A 26,475-nucleotide genomic window follows, 5' to 3' on the forward strand; every position below is an offset into this window, starting at 1 on the left:
GTTTTTTGCTTCCTCATATTTCAAATCATTGATTTGATACTCTGGATCCTCTAGTCTAGTGTTGAATACCTGTATATTATTCTTTATTTCAGTCATTGTATGGTTAATTTCTGCCTGGTCCTTTTCCTTTTTTTTTCCTTTGGCATTCTCACTAAGGTTCTTGGAGGTTTCTAGGAGATTTTTGAATAACCTTGTAACTGTGGTTTTAATCTCTATATCCAGTAGTTTGCTTTCTTCCATTTCTTTCATTTGTGACATGTTTCTTTGTCTCTGCATTTTGGCTGCTTCCCTGTGTTTGTTTCTATGTATTGGGTAGCTGCTAAGTCTCCTTGACTTGATAGAGTGGCCTTGTGTAGTAGGTGTCCTATAGAGCCCAGTGGCTCAGCCTTCCCAATCACATTCTAGGTGTACCTCTTTGTGGGCTGCAGTCTTGTTGTAGTTGAGCCTTGATTGCTGTTGGTGTCACTGGGAGGAATTGACCTCTAGGCCAGTTGGCTGTGGGGACTAGCTGCAACTACAGTGGGAGAGCTGCTGTGCAGGAGACACCCTTATGGAGCAGGACTTGTTTCAGTGGGGCTTTGGTGCTCATTGGGTCTGCCCCTTAAGTGTGTTGCTTATGGATGTGAAGAGTTGTAATCTGGTATGGTCTCACACTGACCACTGGGTACACTGTCTCTTGGATCTCGAAGGAGGTGCAAAGTTAGCCACTGCCTGGGGCCACCCAGCAGGAGCTACAGAGAGATCTGCAGATTTCCTCTTCTTTGTATTGGGTTTGGCAGTGCCCAGACAAAGCCCAGCTGTGAAGCAAGGCAGGCTGGTGCTGGTGCAGGGTCTTGGCCCTTTTATTGATAGATTTGGGGCTCCCTGACCCAGCTGCAGCTTGTTTGACAGGTTTTTAGCCTGAGAAAGGACAGGCCATTCATATGCAAAAGCCATTGAGCACAGCTTGGGTGGAGTTGTAAATTAGGTGGGACGGGGTCTCAGGCATTCACCAGGGTGGAGCAAACAGAAATGGCTGTCAGTCAGCCCTGTACTGGGGAGGTCCCAGCACAGGAACAATGACTGCTGCGAGCACCTCCATCTGGAAGAAAGCCCCCCCTCCTCTCCCCCCCCGAGTTTCTGCCCTGGTGCCAGACAATCCAGTTTCTTCTTGTATGTGTCTGGGTCCCCCAGAGCCTCGCCTGGCACTGGAGCTCAGAGGAAGTGGGAGTTTGTAAATTCAGTTCGTGGTGCTGGCCTTTTAAGAGGAGCAGCTGGGTCTCCAGCAGCCTGTGTGTCACTGAGCCCTAGTTCACACTGGTTTTTATAGCCCGTTGTTCTTACTGCCCATGGGGACTTCTTTTCTCAGCTCTGGGAGCCTGGACTGGGCATCTGGTGTGGGGCTGGGACCCCTAGCTCCTCTGGGCGGCCTCCGCAGAGGCGATCTCCAGATTAAAGAAGTGGCACACTTGGGTGCTTGGATTAGCCTATTCCTCACTCCCCACCTCCTACCAGTCTCAGTGTGCTTTTTTCTCAGTGTGCTTTACTTCTCTAGTTGTAGACTTCCATTCAGCCAGCTTTTCAGTGGTTCTGGATGATGGTTGTTCTGTATTTTAGTTGTAATTTTGATGTGGCTGTGGGAGGCAGCGAGTATAGGCATTTGCCTATGCTGCCATCTTGGTTCTCTGAGGAGAATTTTTTTCCATTGCTTTTTAGAGAGAGTAGAAGCTAGGGGGAGAGACAGAGGGAGAGAAACATCAATGTGAGAGAGACGCATCAATTGGTTGCTCTTGCATGTGGCCCAACAGGGGCCAGGGATCAAGCTTGCAACCAAGAATATGCCCTTTACCAGAATTGAACCTGTGACCCTTCATTTGTGTGTGGGGGGGAAGGGGCCCAGAGTTCTAACCATTGAGAAAACTGGCTAGGGCTGGAATTGTTTTCTTAGTTTCCCTTTTTGATAGTTTGCTTTATTGGTGTATTGTGGAGAGCAGCTACAGCGTTTGGACAGGTTCAAGCATTGGACTAATGAGAGGGCACGGTCTTCTCGTGGCAAAGCCATGTGTAAGTCCCAGCTTGGAAGGCAAAGCCCTCCCGGCACAATTATAGTCAAAGGCTATAGTTGTAAGCTTGACCTTATGGTCCGAACCTGTGGTCCCAGGTGGCTGCAGGTAGGCTGCCTAAATGAGGTAGGCTGCAGGAGGTGCAGCAAGTGCTGCCAAAACAAAGCTTGATAGAGTTCAGGTGCATGTAATTGAGTAGATTCGAAACCTTCAAGAACATTGTAAACATCTTGACCATGCTCTTACTTTGCCTTGTGGAATCTGGCTATACAATACTCAACTTGCAAGCTGTGGCACTGTCTTTCCATCCGAGAGACGCATCCCACCTAGCCCCAGCTTTATTCTCTTGTCTGTCTTCTTTAGTCCTTCACTGCCCCCCCTCAGGTTCACCCCTAGCCATGCTGAGCGCGGCACAGTGTATAAAAGTGCAACCAATTTCTGAATATTTATTTTGTATCCTGCTACTTAACTAAATTTATTTATCAGTCCTAATAGTTTTTGGTGGAATCTTTAGGGTTCTCTATATACAGTATCATGCTATCTGCAAACAATGACAATTTTACTTCTTCCTTTCCCATTTGGGTGCTTTTAGTTTTTTCTTCTTTTTTTTTTTTTATATTTTATTGATTTTTTACAGAGAGGAAGGGAGAGGGATAGACAGTTAGAAACATCGATGAGAGAGAAACATCAATCAGCTGCCTCCTGCACACACCCTACTAGGGATGTGCCCGCAACCAAGGTACATGCCCTTGACCGGAATCGAACCTGGGACCCTTCAGTCCACAGGCCAACGCTCTATCCACTGAGCCAAACTGGTTAGGGCTTTTTTTCTTCTTGTCTGATTGCTGTAGCTAGGACTTCCAGTACTATCCTATATAATAAAAGCCTATTATGCAAATTGACCAAACAGTGGAACGACCAGTCGCCATGATGCGCACTGACCACCAGGGGGCAGACGATTAATGCAGAAGCTGCCCCCAGGCCAGCCAAGGCGGGTGCCAGCGGGGGCCCCCAGATCGCCCCACTGGTCGCCCCCAATTGCCCTGCACAGGGTGGTGATCGGCGGTGCAGGGCGGGGCCAGCAAGTGGGTGGCACCAGGCCGGCCAAAGCGGGTGCCAGCAGGGGCCCCCCGATCACCCCACTGGTCACCCTGTAGATCAGCCCTGATTGCCGGCCAGGCCTAGGGACCCTACCTTGTTGGAGACCGGGTGTAAGCTGACAAGGTCCTTGCACCTGAGGGGACTAGCAAGGCTGTCCCCTACCCACACAGTTTTCCCAGGCTTGTTTGGATGGCGGTTATCAGTAGAATGAGAGCAACCTTTCATAGCTTACCAAGAAGTCTGTAACTGTTTACTGAGATTTGCTGTACTGAGAATTTGTCCTTCTGCTCTGTCTCTCCCTTAGAGATTAAGAGGAACAAAGAATACATTCTTCTTGACAGACCTCCTATTCAGTGTTTTGTGTATAAAAGGCATTACGCAGTTAATAAACTTGCTGCAGTCTCTCGATGACCTGTAGTCCTCCCGATCCCACTTTCCTGTCTTTCTTTCTTTTCTCAATTCCCACCTCCCTACCTCAGCTCGGTTCAACCTGTCAGGCCGGCCCTGGCACTACCTGTGCACGAATTTCATGCACCGGGCCTCTAGTGTTGAATAAGAGTGGTGAAAGTGTATATTCTGTCTTGTTCCTGATTTTAATGGAAACACTTTTAGTTTTTCCCTGTGGAGTATGATATTAGCTGTGGGTTATATACTAGAGGCCCGGTGCACGAAATTCATGCATGGGGGGCCCCTCAGCCCAGCCTGCACCCTCTCCAATCTGGGACCCATTGGGGGATGTCCAACTGCTGGTTTAGGCCTGACCCTGGGGACCAGGCCTAAACCGGAAGTTGGACATTCCTTTCACAATCCTGGCCTGCTGTCTCCTAATCGCTCACCTGCCTGCCTGCCTGCCTGGTTGCCCCTAACTGCCCCCCTCCCCCACCAGCCTGATCACCCCTCACTGCCTCTGCGTGCTGGCCTGATTGCCCCTAACTGCCCCCCTGCTGGCCAGGTCACCCCCAACTGCCCCCTCCCTGCCAGCCTGGTCGCTCCTAACTGCCCCTCCCCTCACCGGCCTGGTCACCCCTTATTGGCCCCCCCCACTGGCCTGTTGGCCCCCAACTGGCCCCCTCTGCCGGCCTGGTTGCCCCTAATTGGCCCCCCTGCTGGCCTGGTTGCCCCCAACTGGCCTGGTCACCCCACGCTGGCCTGGTCACCCCACGCAGCCTGCTGTTCAGTCGTTTGGTCATCCCTCACTAACGCCTGTGCCGGCCTATTCACTCCACGCATCCTTCTTGTTCAGTTGTTTGGTCGTTCCTCACTAACCCCCCTGCTAGCCTGGTCACCCCATGCAGCCTGCTTGTTCAGTCGATTGGTCGTTCCTCACTAACCCCCCTGCCAGCCTGGTCATAGGCAGCCATCTTGTGAGGGCGTGAGGTCCAATTTGCATATTACCTTTTTATTATATAGGATGGCCTTTATTATGTTGAGGTATCTTACCTTTATTCCCACTGTGCTGAGAGTTTTTATCATAAATGGGTGCTGGATTTTATCAAATGCTTTTTCTGTATCCTATCTAATAAAAGAGTAATATGCAAATTAACCATCACTCCGCTACACCCACGAGCCACGCCCACCAGCCAATCAGGAGCGAATATGCAAATAAACCCAACCAAGATGGCTACGGCCACAGAGAGCAGGAGGGAGGCTTGGGTTTCCCCGGCGATGGAGGAAGCCAAGCTTTCTGCCTGCCCTTGCCGGCCTAGGCCTCCACTCAAGACTACAAAGTTTCAATGATAGAAGATACATAAATCCAAACAGAAATGGCAGCAGCCACGGAGCTGGAAAGAGCAGGAGGCAAGGGTTGCCCCCAGCAATGGAGGAAGCCAAGCTTCTGCAGCCCTGGCCGGCCCAGGCCTCCGCTTAAGGCTACAAAGTTTCAATTATAGAAGATACATAAATCCCAACAGAAAAGGCTGCCGCCATGGAGCAAGCGGAAGGCTTGGCTCCGCTCCAGGCTACAAAGTTTCAATTGTAGAAGATAAATAAACCCCAGATACCAGGGCCCCTGCTTGGGTCGCCAGGGGGCGTGGCCAGCCTGCAAACCACCACAGGCCCCTCGCCTAGGCCACCCCATGCCCCAATGGAACCCCCACCCTGATCCGGGACACCCTTCAGGGCAAAACAGCTGGCCCCCACCCATGCACCAGGCCTCTATCCTATCTAATAAAAGAGTAATATGCAGATTGACCATCATTCCAACACACACAATGGCTGCCCCCATGTGGTCAAAGATCCTGCCCCATGTGAACACAAGATGGCCACCACAAGATGGCCAGCAAGGGAGGGCAGTTGGGAGGGACCAGGTCTGCAAGGGAGGGCAGTTATGGGTGACCAAGCTGGCAGAGGAGGGAAGTTGGGGTGACCAGTCCTGCAGGGGGAGCAGTTGGGGGGATCAGGCCTGCAGGGGAGGGCAGTTAGGGGTGACCAGGCCTTCAGGGGTGGGCAGTTAGGGGTGACCAGGCCTTCAGGGGTGGGCAGTTAGGGGAAAACAGGCTGGCAGGGGAGCAGTTAGGCATCAATCAGGCTGGCAGGGTAGTGGTTAGGGGATGATCAGGCTGGCAGGCAGAAGCGGTTAGGGGCAGTCAGGAAGGCAGGCAGGCGAGCAGTTGGGAGCCAGCAGTCCTGGATTGTGAGAGGGATGTCCGACTGCCCATTTAAACGGGCAGTCGGACATCCCTCGAGGGGTCCCAGATTGGAGAGGGTGCAGGCTGGGCTGAGGGACACCCCCCCCCCCGCCCCGCCCATGCACGAATTTCGTGCACCAGGCCTCTAGTCTATTGATATAATCATATGATTTTTAGTCTTCATTTTGTTTTTGTGGTGTATCACATTAACTGATTTGCTGATATTGTACCAACCTTGCATTCCAGGAATAAATCCCACTTGATATAATGTTTTTAATGCAATGCTGAATTTGATTTGCTAATATTTTGTTTGAGGATTTTTTTTATCTATATTCATCAGGGATATTGGCCTATAATTTTCTTTCTTTGTAGTGTCTTTATCTGGTTTTAGAATTAGGATAGTATTGGCCTTATAAAATGAGTCTGGGAGTCTTCTCTGCTATTGACTTTTTGGAATAGTTTGAGATAGGTGTTAGTTCTTCTTTGAATGTTTGATAAAATTTATGTGTGAAGCCATCTGGTCCAGGACTTTTGTTTGTTGGAAGTTTTTTTTTTTTTTTTCTGCTTTGATTTAATTGGTTGCAATCAGTTTGTTCATATTTTCTGTTTCTTTTTGACTCAGTTTTGGAAGATGGCATATTTCTACAGAAGCTCCTTCTAATTAAACACTAACTCCTCGTGTGTATGGATATTGGAACACTTTTTCTTGATAGGTCCATACCTCTTATTATGGCTACCTTTTTGAGATAGGAAGTGAAAACTTAAATTAATGGTTTCTAATATAGTGTCTTGATAAATGTTTATTAACAATATCTAATGTTTGTTAGAGTGCTTTTACTCATTTATTTTTTCAATTTCTTTTTATGTCCATTAACTTATTTGACTAAGTGAGTAAGGTGCCTTCAAAAATAGCTTTAAGCCAGCCCTGGCTGATGTAGTTGAGCTAGTTGGTGGTGGGGGGGAGGGGGGCGTTATCCTATACACCAAAGGGTGGTGGGTTTGATTCCCCATCAGGGCACATCTCTAAGCTTTAGGTTCCATCCCCGGTTGGGGCGTATGGGAGGCGACCGATCGATGTTTCTCTCTCAAATCAATAAAAAAATTGTGTCCTTGGGTTAGGATTTAAAAATAAAATAGCATTAAGCCAGTGCAGGAATACAGAAACATTCCTGTACTGCTGATGTGTCCAATAAATTGGGCAACCATTTTATCTGCTTGTTCAGAATATTTCAACACCATTAATTCATAATTTTGTTTATCTCTTTAAGATCCACACGGGTTTACAGCACCAAATAATCTGGGCCTGTCAACCCAGCTGTGTTCCTCTAGATGAAAAACTCCTGCCCCAGCTCCTAAAAGAAGCAGGCTACACTACCCATATGGTCGGAAAGTGGCACCTGGGAATGTACCGGAAAGAATGCCTTCCAACCCGCCGAGGATTTGATACCTACTTTGGTAATGGAAATGCACATGTTGCTTTAACAACTCAGACTGCAGCCATCTCATAAAACACACCCACGTGTAATCGAATGAAATACTGTAACTGGAAACTTGAACACAGAGTGTGCCAGTCAGCACCACCGTGGGGCCACTGCCTAATGCCACCTCCATAACCGTGGCTCATGACCCCAGGGGGAGGCAGTTTTCTTTGCCAGGTTACTTAATGCCACGTTGGAGCCTTTGGAAAATTTGCTACCTTCACATCCCAGACCATTGTACTCTTAGAGAACCTTACTACCAAAAGGGGTTACAAAACGATTTTTTTTTAATTGCAAGCAAAACCCAATACAAGAATATTTCCTTCACAAAGGTGTGGAATATTTTTTTCTCCCTGTGAGCTGTGTTTAGAGGTTTTTTTATGTGTTTTTTTAAAAGATGGTGGAGAAGATTCTTTTCTATTGGCATTCTTCTCCCTTTCTTGGAGATCTGTTTTTGAAATCACTAGATTGGGGAAAATAGATAAAAAAATAAAATCTGAGGAAAAGTACAGATAGTAATAGGAAGGTTAATAAGAAATTGTAAGTATCTTATGAACTTGAGAGATGTATAATAACTAACATGAAACCTAAAGTTTGTTTTTAAATATGCCCTCTTTAAATCTGTTGAGAGCCGTCTTAATTAACAACCTGTTTATTTTGACAGTGGCTATATATCTTTGCCAGGTTCTTTTTCATACTGCTCTATCTTTCTATCTAGCTATTTCGATACCTACTTTCCTTTTTACATATTCATTTATTTTCAACTTGCCATATCTGAAAAGGAATACATATTTCAGCATAAAACATTTACAAATAAGTAGAATAAAAAATTAGGACAAATAGAAAAGGATGGAACAGTTGCTTGGCACAAAATTAAGAAAACCATTGCATGGTTGTAGGTGGGCTTCACATTCAACTCTGAGAGTTGAAATATTTTATGTCCAAAGCAAAAGAAAAAAAGGGTAAGTCTATAAGAGTCACATTATTTATAAGATAAATGGAAACCAGATGTTCAGGAAGAGTAAAGCATTTTCTGGCTCTTAGACCTGAGAGAAATTCCTCCTTTGGGAGAAGGTAAGGTGGAGAGCGTCCTCAAAGACATCATTTTAGTAATAAAGTGGTGGTTTTCTTACAGATGTTTCCTGAGGCATTTTCTCTTATTCCAGCTGGGGCCAGAGCACTGAAGTGCATTTCAGTAAAAGTGATTTCATGGGGCCCAAACAATGCAGTCGAAGCATGTAGCTTTGTAGCGCTTGTTGGGATCAGGATTAAAGTTGAGCTGCAAGGACCTCAGACGTGAGACCCTGTGTGCCCCGCGCCGTCCAGGTTCTCTAGCAGACATCACTAGTCAATCATGGCATTCTCTGTGTGTGAACTGGACACATCCTGAGCATCCTTAAATAGCTGTTCAAGATCATACTGGATGTAAGACCTCTGTCATTTCAGAAGTTCTAAAAGAAAAAATAGCCTGTATACCCTTTGAAATTTTTCAGTCAAGTCTTTGCTAAAATATGGATCAGTACCTATACTGTGAGAAGAGAAAAACTATGGATATTTTTTAAAATTTTATTAAAAACAAGTTACATATTTAGAAATTCAGGGCTTGGATGGACAGACAGATCTCACATTCCTATGGATTGGAGACTTGCAAATAAGGAAGGGGTAATGACATGCAGCTGCCATCACTGTTATGCTCCTGATGTTCTGTAAAAAGCAGTCAGATAATTATGGGGCTGGTTGCAAAACTCTGCAAATACACTGCACACCATTGAATTATATACTTAAGTGGGAGACTTGTATAATATGTGAATTATCCTAATATATAAAAACACTGAGTCATAACGACTGGTAAGGACCAAGGCTCAACCAACCGGAAGTCAGTCCTGCAGTCATGGCAACCCAGCGCTGACTGCTTCCGCTGCAGGTGCAGTGCCCCAGGACTAACTGCTGAGGGGGCTGCAAATCAGCGCCAGAGAGAGGCCTGAAGAGAGAAGCAGGGACTGATCCATTGCCTCTGTGGCAGCTTTTGATCAGCACTTGCCTCTCTCTTTCTCTCCCAGTCTGGCCAGCAGCTGCACCTCTATTTCTCTCCAGGCCTCCACCAGGGCTGCTGATCAGCCCGGCCTTTCTGATCAGGCCCCATTGATAGGCCCAGAGACGCTGACTGGCATAGAAACTGACCAATCAGAACCAAATCTGGGTGAAGTGTGAGGAACCAATGGCTGCCTAGGAGGCGGTGCTTTTGACGCTGACTGGCATAGAAACTGACTAATCAGAACCAGATCCAGGTGAACTGTGAGGAGCCAATGGCTGCCTAGGAGGCGGAGCTTTTGATGTTGACTGGCATAAAAACCAACCAATCAGAACCAAATTGGCCAGCAGGGGAGGGCAGTTGGGGACAACCAGGCCGGCAGGGGAGGGCAGTTAGGAGCAACCAGGCTGGCAGGGGAGGGCAGTTGGGGGCAAGATCAGGCTGGCAGGGGAGGGCCATTGGGGGCAACCAGGCCTGCAGGGTAGGGCAGTTGGGGGGCGAGATCAGGCCAGCAGGGGAGGGCAGTTGGGGGTGAGATCAGGCAGGTAGAGGCAGTTGGGGGGCGAGATCAGGCCAGCAGGGGAGGGCAGTTGGGGGCGAGATCAGGCAGGTAGAGGCAGTTGGGGGCAAGATCAGGCCGGTAGGGGAGGGCAGTTAAAGTCAATCAGGCAGGCAGGCAGAGGCAGTTATGGGCGATCAGGCAGGCAGGCAGGTGAGCGATTAGGAGCCAGTGGTCCCAGATTGCGAGAGGGATGTCCGACTGCTGGACATCCCCCAAGGGGTCCCTGATTGGAGAGGGTGCAGGCTGGGCTGAGGGAATCCCCCCTCTGTGCACGAATTTTGTGCACCGGGCCACTAGTATCTCAATTATGCTGTTAAATAGAGCTGTCGGAGATTTAGATGTTCAAAAAGTATTTTCTCTTTTTTCCCCAAAAAGCCTAGGCTGCCATCTTCTTTAAGCTCGGCATGTAAGTTCAAATTTGTGAATCATTCTTATGAGAGAACCTCTATGGGATTGTAACATGGATGCTTGGTGTCAGTTTGGTCAAGTATGTGAATAAATAGTTGTATTTCTGGAATCCTATTTGTAATATTTTTTTTTATATTTGTAGTTCATCCTCTTTTAATCAAGTATATTCTATGCATATTTTCTCCCAAATGATAAAAATAGTTTACATTTATGGATAAGAAACCTGAAGTGATTTTCTGCAGGACTGATACCTAGTAGTTAATAAAAACCCCAAATAGAACCCCTATGCCATGACCCCTTTCTGAACAGATATAGGGGCTGAAACTATTTTTGTGGACACATTCCTTTCTCTATTACATATTAATTAGCAAACCCATTGGGTTTCCCTTTCTGTTTTATATGTAGGAGAAAAATTACCATTTAAAACATTATCTTAAGACCATTGTTCACTATATTCAGAACCATGAATTTAGTGAATCATGGAAAAGGAGGAAATTAATAAAGAATGAATTGATTTATTGTGTAAGCTGTGTAAGGCTTTTAATTGTGATTATAAAAAACATTCAGGACTGGGAAAGGGCTAAGCCAATTTATCATCCTCGTTTTAAGGTTAATAAGCAGTATTTGTCAGGCGATAGATAGCTTAGAGTCCAGCACAGCTTATTTCTTTTTAAAAGCTTTATCAAGGTGTAATTCACATATCATGCAATTCACCCAATTAAGGTGTATAACTCAGTGATTTTTTTAGTACATTCACAGGGTTGTCCTCACAATTCTAATTGTAGAACATTTCCATCACACCCCCAAAGAAATCCCATGCCCATTAGCAATCACTCCCTATTTTCCCCCAACCCCGCCAGCCCTAGGTGACCTCACTAACCTAGGCTTTTGTCTCTAGTAGATTTGCCTATTCTGGACATTTTGTATGAGTGGCATCATACAATATGCAGCACAGCATATCTCTATTTATAAAAGGCAAATATGCTAGGTGTCCGACTGGTCGATCAGTCGCTGTGATGACCACTGACCACCAGGGGGCATACACTCCAACTAGTAGGTTAGCTTGCTGCTGGGGTCTGGCCGATCAGGACTGGGCGAGATGGGCTGGACATGCCCTGGAACCCTCCTGCGGTCCTTCTCTGGCCGGCCGGCCCCGATGGGCTCTGATTGGGACTAGGCAAGACAGTCCCCGATCAGCCCTGATCGCCAGCCAGGCTGAGGGATCCCACCTGTGCACGAATTCGTGCAGTGGGCCTCCAGTTTTAATATATTAGGAAATTGCGAAGCAACTGTTTATTGAGAAAACTCATTTCCTTCCATGGTTAATTATGAGATAGGCAGTTAATGCCATTTAAATTATGAGATAGACAGTTAATGCCATTTAAATTTGGGGTGAAATTGAGATCACAATAGGTAGAAAAGTCTAATCTTAGTGCTGCACATTAGTTTGATCATTTGGCCCTGTTATGTCTAGAAATCCTCCGTTTGGAAAGGTTTGTGTCTTTGACCAGTGGGTGTCAGTGTCTGACTAAAGATGATTCCTCTTAGAGCCACTTCTATAAATAACCTTGAAGCCAGTCTTCGAAGGTCAATGTCAAAATTATTCTGTTCCTGCATTCGTTTATGTGATCACCTCAGAATAAATACTTTTAACAAGTCACATTAACCATATACTATTTTAGCTATTAGATAGCTTTAAAAGATTAAGATGTTATCACCTTTACTGAATTTGAACCCTGACTTTTTAAAAATGCATTTACTTAGAATCACCCACTTTGAGAGTTACATGATAGAGCTTGTGTGCTAAAGACTTGAGTGAGGAATGGATTTGAATTTTTTTACAATTACACTTTAATGCCATCTGCTAGAAAATATAGAGATGTTAAGAAATGGTGCTCTGATTAACCTTTTCGTCGGATTAGCTTTGTCGTGGGTAATCAATTGCCTTAGGCAATTAAATACTGGAACATCCGTTTAACAAGTTTTATGCCATGCTGACTACTGTCATTTCCCATTCTTGCTGTAGGATATCTCCTAGGTAGTGAAGATTACTATTCCCATGAACGCTGTGCATTTATCAACGCTCTCAATGTCACACGATGTGCTCTTGACTTTCGAGATGGTGAGGAAGTTGCAACAGGATATGAAAATATGTATTCAACAAACATATTTACCGAAAGGGCTACAGCCCTCATAACCAACCATCCACCAGAGAAGGTAAGTCTTGCCTCTTTATTGATATGAAGATTGTGTTCAGAGAGGGTCTCCACAGATGAGTGTAGGAAGAGGCAACTGTCATCAAGGGAAACAGCTAATACATTCTAAAGGGATTATTTTCAAGTTTTAGAGTGCACTAGTATCACCCTGGGAAGCTTGTTAAAAATGAAATTCCTGGAGCCCATAAGAGTCTGATCTCCCATGTCTGCGGGAAATACGTACCCCAGCATTTTAAAGAAACTCATCAAGGATGATTCTGGTTAAAATGGTTCCCAGATTACACTCTGAGAAATACTGTATCTATAGTGTTTTAGTAGAAATATAGTTTTATTATTTGGTGCATTATGTGCACGTGCTATAAGTAATTAGCAAACTGGCATTTAAAAAAATGATAGGCTTATGTACAGGATGAGGTTTTATTATGGCAAACTTTCTATTAAGAGATCACTAAACTTTAGTTTCAGGCCAAATCCTCTAACTTTGTATTCCTCCCCCACACTCAAGATCATTTTAGCTATTCTAGATATTTTGCAAACCCTAGATATTTTGCAAACCCTAGATATTTTGCATCCTCTAATTTTAAAATCAGTCCATCAATTTCTTAAAAAAAAAAATTGCCTGCTTGGATTTACATTTCATTAAATCTATAGACCTTGGGAAGAATGGATGTCTTAAGAATATTGAGTCTTCCAACCCATAAACGTGGCATACGGATGAGCTTGTTTTTTACATTTACCATCCTGAAACCATTGTATACTTCATGTGCTAAAATCTTTTGACTTATCTATAGGTAAAACTAGAAGAGTTTGAATAGCCTTAAACATTTTTTTTGCTAGCCTAAAGTTAACCACATGAGCTAAAGTTTAAGCTGAATTCTCTGGATTTAGCTTATAAATGCCTTTAAAATGGGTCAAATATTTGTGTTGTCAGATATTGGGCTCAAAATATAGCTTTATTAAGAACTGCATTAGCATACCCACGAAATTAGACCTTCAGAGGGACCCTGCCAGAGCAGATCACAGAACTGGCGGTGTTGTCTGGTTCTTCCCATTTCCTGCACTTTGCTTCCTCGACAATTACTGAAGGTGCTCAGTGCAGATCACAATTTGGATTCCAGTTTATGTACCTGTGAGACATGGTACCTGGCTGCTAACTCCCTTTTTGATGTGGTTTCTTTGTGGCTCAGTCTTGCCGCCTTTTACTCAGTACGAGGAGTCTTCCCTGGCTTCTGTCCTTAGCTTTGCCACACTTTGGGCTTTTTATCCCTGTTTCATACTGACAGCTTGCTTGGCCATGCTTGCTGTGGAACATTCTCTCAAATATGGAGACATGAAGACTTTATTTTATGGTTATTGTATGTGTTTTATTTTAAACTAGAGGCCTGGTGCAGGGACTTGGTTGGGTCCCTCGGCCTGGCCTGCAGGGATCAGGCTGAAACCGATCTCTGGGTCCGGGGTGCGGGTGAAGCAGATTTGGGCCCCAGCAGCTACCTAACTCGAGGCCGATTCCGCGAGGAATCAGGCTCCCTCCTCTACTAGTTGGAGCGTCTGCCCCTACTGGTCATTGTGCATCATAGCTACTGGGTGAACGGTCGAACGGTTGGCTAGTCGCTTAGGCTTTTATATACATAGATTTTTTAATTGATTTTTACTGAGAGAGAGAAAAGCATTGATTTGTTGTTGTTCCACTTACTTATGCATTCCTTGGTTGCTTCTTGTATGTGCCCTTACCAGGGGTCAAACCCATAACCTTGGTATATTGGGACGACACTCTAACCAAGGGAGATACGTGACCAGGCTTAGACATATGCAGATTTTAAATCTAGAGCTACACCAATATTCAGACAGTTGAAAAGATAACTGCTAGATAGTTGGTTTACATTCTAAGTTTTCTTCTGTATGCTTGGCATTTTGATACAGCTAAAAACCCAAAGAACAAGATAAGGTCTTAATGGAACTGTAGTCTTTGTCCTGTCCTTTGAGGTAGGCACTATGTTGCAAATAAGCAAACTGGCTTAGTGAAGTTAACTAACTTGTTCAAGGTCACAGAGCTATTGAGAGTCAGAATCAGATTTTAAACCCACACTGTTTTTCTCCAGAGCTCAATGCACCCCCATCCACAGTTAATATCCACGACCAGAGATTGTGAGCCCCAGTGTATGACTCATCCTGACAGTATATTGGGATCATCTGGAACGCATGTAAGAAATACCAATTCCGAATATTGTGGTTTATCGGTCCAGGGTGAGACCCTGTCATTGGTATTTAATTACCTCTCCACCCCCACCTCCCACCGGCGATTCTGATGTGCAGCCACTTTTGACTCCCCTCAAATGCAGATTGGAAGCAGAAGCCAACTGCCTTTTACAGGTTCACAATATAATCGTGGAACTATGGTATGCCTACAATAAAAATTAGTTCCCATTAAGGAACAATGGAGAATTCTCTCACAGTGCCCGTAACATTAGGCGGATAAGAGGAAGCAGCTGGGGTGAACTAGTGCTTGGTGTGTGGGCTGCCTTAACTGGTGTAGTGTGGACAGCACAGGAACTGAGGACAACAGTAGGCACCAGAGCTCACAGCCACCCAAGCCCGTGGTGTTAGTGTGGTGCTGCTTAGAGATAACATCAGGAAATTGCCAGGTGAGAGGGTGGTCATTTTTCTCTCGTATCTGAAATATTCTGAAGCCATATCCAGCATTCTTAACATCCTCAAAGTAAAGTTTCAAGCATAGACATGAATGAATGAAATAGTCAATAGCTAAGTGATAGCTCAGAAAGTTCCTTTAAAATAGCAAATGCAGATGTTTTCATTTTCAGTTCTCAGTAAAATGATGTCACCCCAGTTCCAGGAGCTGCACTTTATCCCAATGTTGAATCTTCTTTTTTTTGGTCTTTTTTATTGAATTTATTGGGGTGACATTGGTTAATAAAATTATGTAGGTTTCAGGTGTACAGTTCGATAATACATCATCCGTATATTATATTGTGCTCACCACCCCAAGTCGTCTCCTTCCATCACTATTTACCCCCTCTTTACCCTCTTCTACCTTCCCCCACCCTGAATCTTATCCTGTGCTAATCCCCAAGTGCTCTATATATAGACTGTAGCATAGGCTTGTTCTAGGATGGAAATCATTAAAGAAATTCACACAAATCCACAAGCTAAAAGTGTCTCCATTTTAAAGAGCACTTGAGGGGAAGAAGCTTATGGAGCTGTTTTGTAACAGAAGGACATGGTGCTGGACTCAGGGGACCCTGCGGATAGCCATCACATGTGCTGGGAAGCAGTGTCCCTTCTCCTTTTAGGCAAGATAATTCTGTCAGTGCTAACACCACAGTGTGAAAGCAACGTATTCATAACATATCTTTTGGTTAAAAATAGCCCCCTCAACACTTTGCAGAATAAAAATAAATGCTTTCTCACCCATCTAGTCTACTAAAAGCATCTTAAAGCAAATGCAAATTTCTGGTGGTAGACCCTTACTTTCCCTGACACAATTTGAGAAAGGAATGTCTTAATTTGGAAGTCAAAGATAGAATAACAATGTAAAAGCATATCATATGCTTTTTAAATTTATTCTTTAAATTAGAAAAATATACTAAAGAAATGAAAACAAGACTTTCTCACTGAAATTAGTGTCTTGGCATGGTGAGGATATTTAGAGTAGAAGACATAATAAGAAAAGGAAATAAACCCCTAGCATCTTATGAATATGCTAATAACTGTAAGTAGTAATGTGATATTTTATGTAATACTTAAACCTTTGGTCATGACTCACATCTAGGATTCCATTATCTAGTCCTAAGAAACCTGAAAGGGTGCAGCTGGGGTTGGTAAAGATGGCAGCTGTAACTGCATGCTTAGTGTAAGGATCTGGACCAGGGGTGGGCAAACTTTTTGACTTGAGGGACACAATGGGTTCTTAAACTGTAGCGGAGGGCCGGAACAAAAGCATGGATGGAGTGTTTGTGTAAACTAATATAAATTCAAAGTAAAGGAGCGGAGGGGAGAGCAAGAGAACCGGATAGAACAGCCGGATCCGGCCCGCGGGCTGTAGTTTGCCCATGGCTGATCTGGACCCAAGAAAGAGTGAGGGAGAAATCTGGGTTCAGTATAAACCCAGAGGTCAGTGAAGGTCAGATTGGGTACAGGACTCCAGTGTTTGGAATCAGAATTTCAGGTCAGAATGTGCCCTCAGGTCTCCAGAGGCCAAGGCTTGATTGGGTTAGAACTCAGGTCAGTAGACACGGTGGTACTCAGGAGCTCATCCTCAGGATGTTGGCTGCTGATTTAGGCCAACAGAGGCCCTGGCTGGCAGGTGAGGGGCAACTGGCTGCTGTTAACAAGAAGGGCCTTAGGACGAGTGGCTGTAGGTGAGTCCTGATTATGGTTGGAGACCCTTAGAGCCCTAGGTAATTGTTCTTCCACTGGGCCACCATGGTGTACTAAGAACAGTACTCTCTAAAATGTTCTTAACGTTAAAAACAGTATAGAAACGCCTCACATCTGGCACTGTCGGGAAATAAGATGCTTCACAAATAAAGTTCACCTCGTGAGTGCTGAAACCTTATTTTTATTATATTGGATGGAAAAACTCTAAAATGTGTTCACGGTCCTCGCCTCATTAAATGCGCTGCACCATATATCATTCTGCCTCCGCCTGGTGACCCAAAGCCCTGTTGATGTGTATGAGGCCGTTGGTCCGCACACTAAGTGACCCTAGGTTACTGCTGATGAAATGGGAGAAAGAGAACCTGCTTTGGTCAAGGAATACCTTCAGTTATACTTGTAAGTTATTAGGATCTGGTCGGCAAGTAGTGTGAGGCCTTTGCATGGCCTGTGACAGTCACAGGATGGGCTGGGCCTCATCCTCAGAGGTTGTTTTCACGCCCTCTTCTCAGTTACGCCCTTCTCAGAAGCCTCATGCTGGAAAAAGGGGGTTGCTGCAGTTTTCTAATTTTAGCCCCTCGAGAGTGATCGTCACGCCCTTAGCCATGAAGGCATAATTATTAGAAAGATTTTCAGGTAATTTTTTTGCTATTTTTAACCAAGTGAGTAGAAGAATTTCTATACTAGATATGTATAAGGTCCCCTAAGGATGGTCCCAGAATTATTATATATTCCTGGCATGGTTATAAGAACTCGCCTCCACAGCCCTCACCTCACTTGCTGGCCAGGACCAACCTCCCTTTTGCCCTTTCTCTCCATCACCAGCCACATGGGTTGCCATGTTGCGTATCTTTTTAAACAGGGAGGCTCCTTTCAGATTTCTTCCACTCTGCCCATTGTAGAAAACCCAGACCAGAGTCACAAACTCTCCTGTTTACCAGAGTCAGGCTGCTTACCCAAATGAGTGGAGCCACTCACATGGCACAGTGGGGACTAGAGAAATGGCGAGCGTCTGAGACTGGGGTCTCTGCTTCTCATACTCAGCTGCTTGTTACCAGATGGAGTGTGGGTGTGGAGTTGTCAGAAGTTGTGATTTTTTTCAGGAAAATTAAAACAAGACAAAACAAAACAGATTTTTATGTGATAATTCCCGATTTTTAAAACTGCTTGCAATTGGGCCTGCAATTTGTTGTAGCCTTACATTTTTTAACCCTATCTAGACCTTGGCTGGTGGCTGGGGTTGGCTTAGTCGAGGGCTAAGGACCAGACGGCTCCTCCGACCACAGTCCCTCACTGCCTGTCAGGCCATTGATGCCACTTCACGTCCTTCCCTCCAGACATCTCAGCCCAGTGTCCTTCCTCAGCACCTGGACACAGCATCCCCTGGGACTCTCTCAGCCGGATCAGGAGGAGCGCAGGAGTGTCCGTGTGACTTGTGTGGAGGCCGAGTGGGGCTAACTTAGTGCCAGAGCTTTAAAGCTGACCTTTGGAGTTGGAATTTGGAATGTCTTCCCATAGAAGTAATGTACAAACGAAGCACAGGTTCCACCGTATCCTGGTTTTCATTCCATCGCTTACTTCTTTAGTTAAATAGGTTTTGAAGTGATTACTTTGATATTTAACAGCTATTTTGAACACTTTGATTTTGGGGAAAAGATGTTTCTAACTGCCAAAGGACTGAACTACAAATAACCTATTTGAGTGCTGTACATGTATACTCCGTACTTTACCGCAGGGGTATAGAATAGATAATTTAAAACAACTTATCAGCAGTGAAGAATGAAATATGAGACACTCATTTCCAGTCTGCTTTCTGACTTTTTCTTATTCATTTATGAGATTTAATGCCTCAAATACTTGAACAGAATTATATATTTATTCTTGGGTTGGACTAGTTGTCTTTTTGAGGGTTTCAACTCATTAAAGAATTCTGTAGAAGCACAAAGAAGAGAGAGCCTTCAGAAAGGCTCATTAAAAATGAGAGGCTGACCTGGACTACCACTAATGTTAAATGCTGTAAATTGGTCTGAGAGGTAAAATAGAATCAATGCTTCACACTCCTTTGTTAGTTTCCAGAAATTAAATTGGCCTTATGTTTGGTCCTAGATCAAAGACTAACAGGGCATGGTATTCACTTGCTTTTTCATAAAAACATCAAAAATCCCTACCCTCTACTAAAAGGTGTGAAATTATTTTTCAACTGGAGCAAAACGTTAAAGCATCTATTGGTACATATCCACACTATAATACTGGGGTTTTCAATAGGAAATTGCTCTGCAATTAATATGAACTTGGGCAAGTCTAAGCCTCAATTAACTTGCCTGTAAAATGAATGTAACATAGGGTGTTTTGGAGTATTAAATAAGATGGAATATATACATCTTTATAGTATCTAGCACATAGACATTTCACATATAGTTGTTATGATTGATATAATTATTTGTTTGGATCAGAGCCTTCTAGGCTATTTTAGAACTCAAACTTTTATTTTTAGTCTTTTATCATGTGTCTTTTGTTACATTTTTAACATCTTTATTGAGACATAATTCACATACCATAAAATTCAGCCATTTAAAATATACAATTCAGTAGTAAACTCAGAGTTATGCAACCATCACTATCTAAGTTTAAAACATTATCATCACCACAAAAAGAAGCTCTGTGCCTATTAGCACAGAATTTATGGCTGATAATATTCCTTCTATTGCTGAGTATTGCTGGAAATACATCACGTTTTGTTTACCTGTTCATTAACGGGCAGACTAGAGTGAATAATGCCGCTGTGAACATTCGTGTACAAGTTTTTGTGTGGACGTAGCTTTCATTTTCTAGGAATGGGAATGCTGGGTCATACGGTAGCTCTATGTTTAACAATTTCAGGAACTGCCAAATTGTTTTTCATATTGGCTGCACCATTTTTTATTCCCACCATCAGTGAATTAGTGTTTTGATGTCTCTACATCTTCATCCACACTTATTATTTTCTGGTTTTGTGTTATACCTCCTAGTGGGTGGGAAGTGGTATCTCAGAGTGGTTTTGATTTACATTTTCTTAATGACTGATGATGTTGAGGATCTTTTCATTTGCTTATTGGCCATTTGTTATCTCCTTTGGAGAAATGTCTGTTCAAATTCTTTGCCCATTTTGTAATTGGGTTAATTGTCTTTATTATTGAGTTGCAAGAATTCTTTATATATTCTCCCTACAAGTCCCTTATCAGGTACATGTATGATTTACAGATATTTTCAACCCATTCTGTGGGTGCCTTGATATTAGTTTTTTTAATTGATAAATCTGAACCTCTGTGTATTCAATGCTTCCATGCCCTCCTGACTGATTTGCACAAACTCTCTTCCCAGCCTCTGTTTCTCTACCTTGCTCTCCAGTCTGTCCACGAGCCCCTTCAGGTCCCCGAGGAGTACCTGAAGCCATACGACTTTATCCAAGATAAGAACAGGCGTCACTATGCAGGAATGGTGTCCCTTATGGATGAAGCCGTGGGAAATGTCACCGCAGCCTTAAAAAGCCGTGGGCTCTGGAACAACACGGTGTTCATCTTCTCCACAGGTAAGCCTGTCAACAGGAAAATCATCTCTTGGCAAAGCTTAGGACATTGTATTCGATGAATGGAATGAAGACAAATTGGAGCATTTAGCGGTTCCTTATTAAAATGAATGCTAACTGCAAGAGTGAAGACATGCTCATAATGGATAGAAAGATGTGTCTAAGGAAAAAGAATTACAGGCTTCCCCACCTTTCTTCAAATATCAGAATATTCTGGGAGTATGCTTGACAACAAGTGCTTTCTAGGTTAGTAGGAGAAGGCATCACTCATACACAGGCAGCTGGGCACCGACTCCTTGGACTGGCTTGTTCTCAGCAATCTCTGTAGCCAGGCTCTGTCAGGAGGACTTCTGCTGACTGCAGGGGGCTCTGTGTCAGAGACAGATTGTGACATTATGAAGACAGATAAGAAATGGAGCCATTTAAATCTAGGCTAGAGCCTCCAAGTATAGATTTTTTTATATTAAAATTTTCTGACAATGAAGTTATGCATGTTGATTATAGGAAAAACAGAAAAGTAGAAGGAAGAAGTTTCTTGAAAATCATTTTTATTATGGCGATGTCATTCCGACTTCTAATCTGTTATATGTAGACATAGTTTCTATTCCCTAGGGATGTACTTTGGGTATAGGTCTTGGTTTATTCATTATGTTGAGTACTCGAAGAGTACTTCCTATCGGAAAATGCTAATCCTTTTTTTTTTTTTTATAGGAAATGTCTTGTATTATTTATGGCAGAATTGTTTGACCCTTCCATCCTACCTTCCTCCTAGCCTGCCTTCACAAAACTCCTGTTATTTGGATATTGCATTAATCCTCTAATATCTCTCTCTCTCTCTCCCTCTCTCCCTCTCCATCTCCCCCTCCATCTCCCCCTCTCCCTCTTCCGCTCCCTCTCCCTCTCCCGCTCCCTCTCCCTCTCCCTCTTCCTCTCCCGCTCCCTCTCCCGCTCCCTCTCCTTCTCCCTCTCCTCTCCTCTTTTCTTCATCATTATTTTCTCATTATTATTTTATAACCATTCTATTGAATTTATTTTAACGACCATAGTATTTAATTATCAAGGACTCTTTCTTGTTTTCTGATAATTCTTTTTTGTGTGAAGTTTTTTTCCCCCCACTTTATGAATGCAATTAATAATTTATTTCTCCAAAGCCTGTGCTCTTAACCATTATGTGTATGTGTGTAGATGTGTGTACATACGTGTGTGTGTGTACACATACGTATATTTTTAAGTTTGCTTATACTCCCAACATTGTCTCTCTTCCTTCTAAGGTTGTTTGTATCTTTGTTTTGGTTTGCATTTCATGAAGGAGCTTTCTCAAATCTCTAGTGTTTCTTGGCTACAACCTGAAAATTTAACTAGAAACTCCTAGGGTGAGGTTGCGGTTTGTAACCTGGTGAGTTTTACTGTAAAGTGACTATTGTAAGGGGTGTGAAGTGGCATGTTGAGGAATGAATCTGGTTATTGTACTCATAGTTTTTTGTGTGTGTTTTTTTAAAGAGTTAGTTTGGTGTGCTTTTAATCGGGCATGGTTTTTGAATCTAGCAATTATTGTGTGCTTACACATGTTCGGGACATAGTTCTAAGTGCTTTACGTGAATTAGTTAAATTGATCCTCACAATAGTTCTCTTGCAGGTGTGAGAACTGAAGCACAAAAAGCTGAGTAACTTGCCCAAGGTCACACAGCCAGGCAGAGCCAGGCATCAGCCTTTCTGGCTCCACTGCATCTCCTGCCTCTGAGGTGATGCAGATGATGGTCTGGATGTTCTTATTGGTCCTCATGACATAGCAGAGCTTTCTGCATGGTGTGCTGCAATACCAATCTCTCGAGGAGCCTGGGCAGGGCCAGGGGCCACCCTGAGCAACCTTGTTCAGCTGCTTTAGTGCTAAACATATACTATAATTTTCTAAGTATTCCCTGTTGTGGAAAGGGTTGCTATAACAGTTGTTTTTCCTCCAAAACTTACTCTTCAGAAAAGAGGGAAACATCTTATATACTAGTACAAGTCCGTACAAGACTTCTCGCATACTGAGTTTCTCTCAATTGGCTTTATGTCGAACAGCCTAGAAAGCACCTTGATCAGTGTTGGTACTGAATACTTACAGAGGTCACTCCCTGAAAGAAGCAATAACAAAAGAGGTCAAGAGATTTATACTCATTTAGTAATTATTCCTGGGAAATAATCTCAGTGATAAGTTTATAAAACAATCTTTGTTGTAGAGATCAGAGTGATACAGTTTAAAGATAAATTATTTCCTGAAACAAAAGCATGTATTAATGTATCATATACAGACTGAAAGATGGTAGCTCTGGGAAACTGCCAAATATCTCAAAGTGGCTCCTGTGACAATGGATACTGATGTCAAGTAGGCATGGGAAGAAGTAGAATAACATATTTTCATGATGTGTGAAAGTGTGGAAAAGAGCAATATTTTAAGATGTTTTCTTATATGATTTCAAGTGTGTATACGTAACTTTTAAATAGATAGTTGACTATTTTATAAACATCCATATTATATTTATTCAACTCAGCAAAAATAATTTTTGGAGCTTTTCACTAAGAAAATGGGGATTACTTTATAATAAGGTTGTCTCACTATGATATCCTATATAATAAAATCTAATATGCTAAGTGTCCGGTTGACCGGTCGGCTGTTCAACCAATCAAAGCGTAATATGCTAGTGATATGCTAAGCCTGCTCAACCGCTCACTATGATGTGCACTGACCACCAGGGGCAGATGCTCCAACTGTAAGTTAGCTTGCTGCTGGGGTCCGGCTGATTGGGGCTGAGCGAGACGGGCTGGACACACCCTGGAGCCCTCCCACAGTCTCTCCCCTGCTGGCCAACCTCCTGCATCCCTCCCTGGCCCCGATCATGCACTGCTGGGGTCTCTCGGCCTGGACTGTACTCTCTCACAATCCAGGACCCCTCGGGGGATATTAGAGAGCTGGTTTTGGCCCGATCTCACAGGCCAGGCCGAGGGACACCATTGGTGCACAAATTCATGCACCGGGCCTCTAGCCTATATAGTAAGAGCCTAAGCAACCGTTACAGCAGAATAATTAGAACGACTGGTCTCTATGATGCACACTGACCACCAGGGGGCAGCTTCTGCATTGAGCGTCTGCCCCCTGGTGGTCAGTGCACTCCCACAAGGGGAGCACCGCTCAGCCAAAAGCCGGGCTCACGGCTGGTGAGCGCAGCTGCCACAGTGGGAGCCTCTCCCGACTCCACAGCAGCAGGTGCAGTGGGCTGGGATGAGTGTGAGTGGCACCCAGCCCCGATTTGGGCTCCTCCCTGGCCGCCTGCCATTTGGCATACTGCTACATCCCCTGAGGGGTCCTGGATTGTGAGAGAGTGCAGGCCAGGCTGAGGGACCCTCCCTCCCAGTGCACGAATTTCGTGCACCAGGCCTCTAGAACTATCTAATAAAATAGTAATATGCACCACAGGCCCCTCGCCTAGGCCACCCCATGCCCCAAGGGAACCCCCACCCTGATCCAGGACACCCTTCAGGGCAAATCAGCTGGCCCCCACCTGTGCACCAGGCCTCTATCCTATCTAATAAAAGAGTAATATGCAGATTGACCATCACTCCAACACACAAGATGGCTGCCCCATATGGTCAAAGATCCTGCCCCCATGTGGACACAAGATGGCCACCACAAGATGGCCAGCAAGGGAGGGCAGTTGGGAGGGACCAGGCCTGCAAGGGAGGGCAGTTGTGGGCGACCAGGCCTGCAGGGAAAGGCAGTTTGGAGGGACCTAGGCCTGCAGGGGAGAGCAGTTGGGGGGGACCAGGCCTGCAGGGCAGGGCAGTTAGGGGTGACCAGGCCTGCAGGGGAGGGCAGTTAGGGGCAAACAGGCTGGCAGGGGAGCAGTTAGGCATCAATCAGGCTGGCAGGGTAGTGGTTAGGGGGTGATCAGGCTGGCAGGCAGGCGAGCAGTTGGGAGCCAGCAGTCCTGGATTGTGAGAGGGATCCCAGATTGGAGAGGGTGCAGGCTGGACTGAGGGACAACCCCCCCTCCCCCCGTGCACGAATTTTGTGCACCAGGCCTCTAGTATATATATATTTTTAATTAAATCTTTATTGTTGAAAGTATTACATATGTCCTCTGTTTTCCCCCCATTAACCCCTTCTAGCTGGCCCCCATCCCCCTCCCCAGGCCTTCACCACCCTATTGTTTGTGTCTGTGGTGACACTATGATATATTAGTAGACATATTAGTCTTGGATCATGTTTGCTTTGTTGGGCTGTGCTAAATCCAACTTCATCATATATATGCATTTTTATTATTCTGCTAAATTCAATTTGTTAGAGGTTTATTTAGGATTTTTGTATTGAGTCAGGAGTGAAAAGTTGGGGGGGGGTTGCTTTTTCTCTCTGTGTCAGGTTTTGTTGTCTTGGTTACGCTCACTTAATAAAGCAGTTTGGGTGGTTTTTCCATTTTTTTCTCTGCTCTAGAGCAGTTCACAGGCTGTTTGAAAGATCTGTCTGGGTAAGCTGGTCCCTGAAACCATTTTTGGAGGCTTTTTTTTTTGTTGTTTTAATTATCTTCATAGTTTAGATTTTTGCTGAATTATATCTAAGCATGGGTCTTTAAAATATTTTAAAATTAATTTTGCCTGAAATACAGTGAACCCTTTGATCTCTATGCTGAGATTATTTTTCACTCCAGGAAGTTTTCCCTGTTCATATTTTAGCTTATTGCTTTTGTTCTGCTTGATTTGTTTCTCAAAAATATCTTTCATTAGTAGGTTGAAGCACTGCCTCAATGTCTCACTCATCATTTTCTGTGTTTTGTCCTTTTTCTCAGTCTTCTGGATCCAGCTCCTCTGCATTACATTTTTGCAATTTTAATCTGCTCTTTAATATCGCCAGTGTAGATTGCTATTGATTTTGTTTTTAGTTGCTTTGCAATCCTTTGTTTGCCTTAGTCAGTTCACCGGTCATGTCATTAAACATTAAAGCTCAATGTAACCTTGTGAAATAAGTTTCTTCGTCTCCAGTCTATAAATTTACTAGAGGCCCCATGCACGAATTCGTACACAGGTGAGGTGTCCAGCTGGCCCGCCCCAATAGGGGCCCATCAGGCTAGGCTGGCAGGTGGTGGGGAAGAGGCCCCAGGCAGTTGGCTGGCCGGCCCCACCCCTGATTAGAGTGTTGGGGGCCGATTGGGGGTGGGGCTGGCTGGGGGGAGGGGCTGTGTGTGGTTGGCTGGCTGGCATGCCCCCAATTGGGATGTTGGGGGCCGATCGGGGGCCGGCCTGGCCAGGTGTGTGGGGGAGCGATCGGGGCCTGGATCAGGCTGGTTGGCTGCTGCAGTGCATGTCATAGCCACCAGTTGTTCCAGTCGTTCTGGTCGTTCTGCCGTTCCAGTTGCTGGGCTTTTATATATATAGATAAATGAAGAAATCAAAATGAAAGAGGTTAAGTGCTTTTCCCATGGCCACTACTACTCTGAATGTTTTTCACCCCAAATTCACATGTTGGAATATTAACTCCCAATGTGATGGTGTCAGAAGGTGGGGCCTTTGGGAGGTGCTAGGTCATGAGGGTGGAGCCCTTGCGAATGAGATTAGTGCTTTTATAAGAGACCCCAGAGAGATCTCTAGTCCCCCTCTTCCATGTGAGGACACAGCAAGAAGGCACTGGCTGTGAACCAGGAAGAGGGTCCTCACCATAGGGCAACCATGCTGGTCTTGCTCTTGGACTTCCCAGCTTCCAGAAATGTGAGGACTAAATTTCTGTTGTCTGTAAGCTAACTAGTCTGTGGTATTTTGTTATAGCAGCCTGGATGGACTAAGAGAGCCACTCATCTAACAAATGGAAGAGTCGGAATTCAAACCTAGATCTTGAGGTCTATACCTATTAACCCCAGTCAGTTGTACTTTTGCATCTCACCTTTCCCTTTTACCTTATCCCATTCTCCTTTATCTCTACTTCTGTTCATAGAACCCAAGCTTTTCCCAAATAGAGCTTCTCTGAAATCTTTATTTCTGTAGTAAATCATTACCAGCTACATACTCTTACTCTGAGTATAGC

General features: G+C 44.4%; 1 protein-coding gene across 1 annotated transcript in view; it reads left to right on the top strand.

Annotated features, from left to right (window-relative positions):
* ARSB (arylsulfatase B) overlaps positions 1-26,475 on the top strand; it is a 148,394-nt gene that overhangs the window by 23,442 nt on the left and 98,477 nt on the right. The window contains exons 2-4 of the mRNA XM_080682178.1: positions 7,039-7,225; positions 12,277-12,467; positions 20,219-20,426. Coding sequence (XP_080538304.1) covers positions 7,039-7,225; positions 12,277-12,467; positions 20,219-20,426 — 586 coding nt within the window. The remainder of the gene's footprint in view (positions 1-7,038; positions 7,226-12,276; positions 12,468-20,218; positions 20,427-26,475) is intronic.

The sequence above is a fragment of the Plecotus auritus genome (assembly GCF_963455305.1).
Source record: "Plecotus auritus genome assembly, chromosome: 7".
Taxonomy (NCBI): Eukaryota; Metazoa; Chordata; class Mammalia; order Chiroptera; family Vespertilionidae; genus Plecotus; species Plecotus auritus.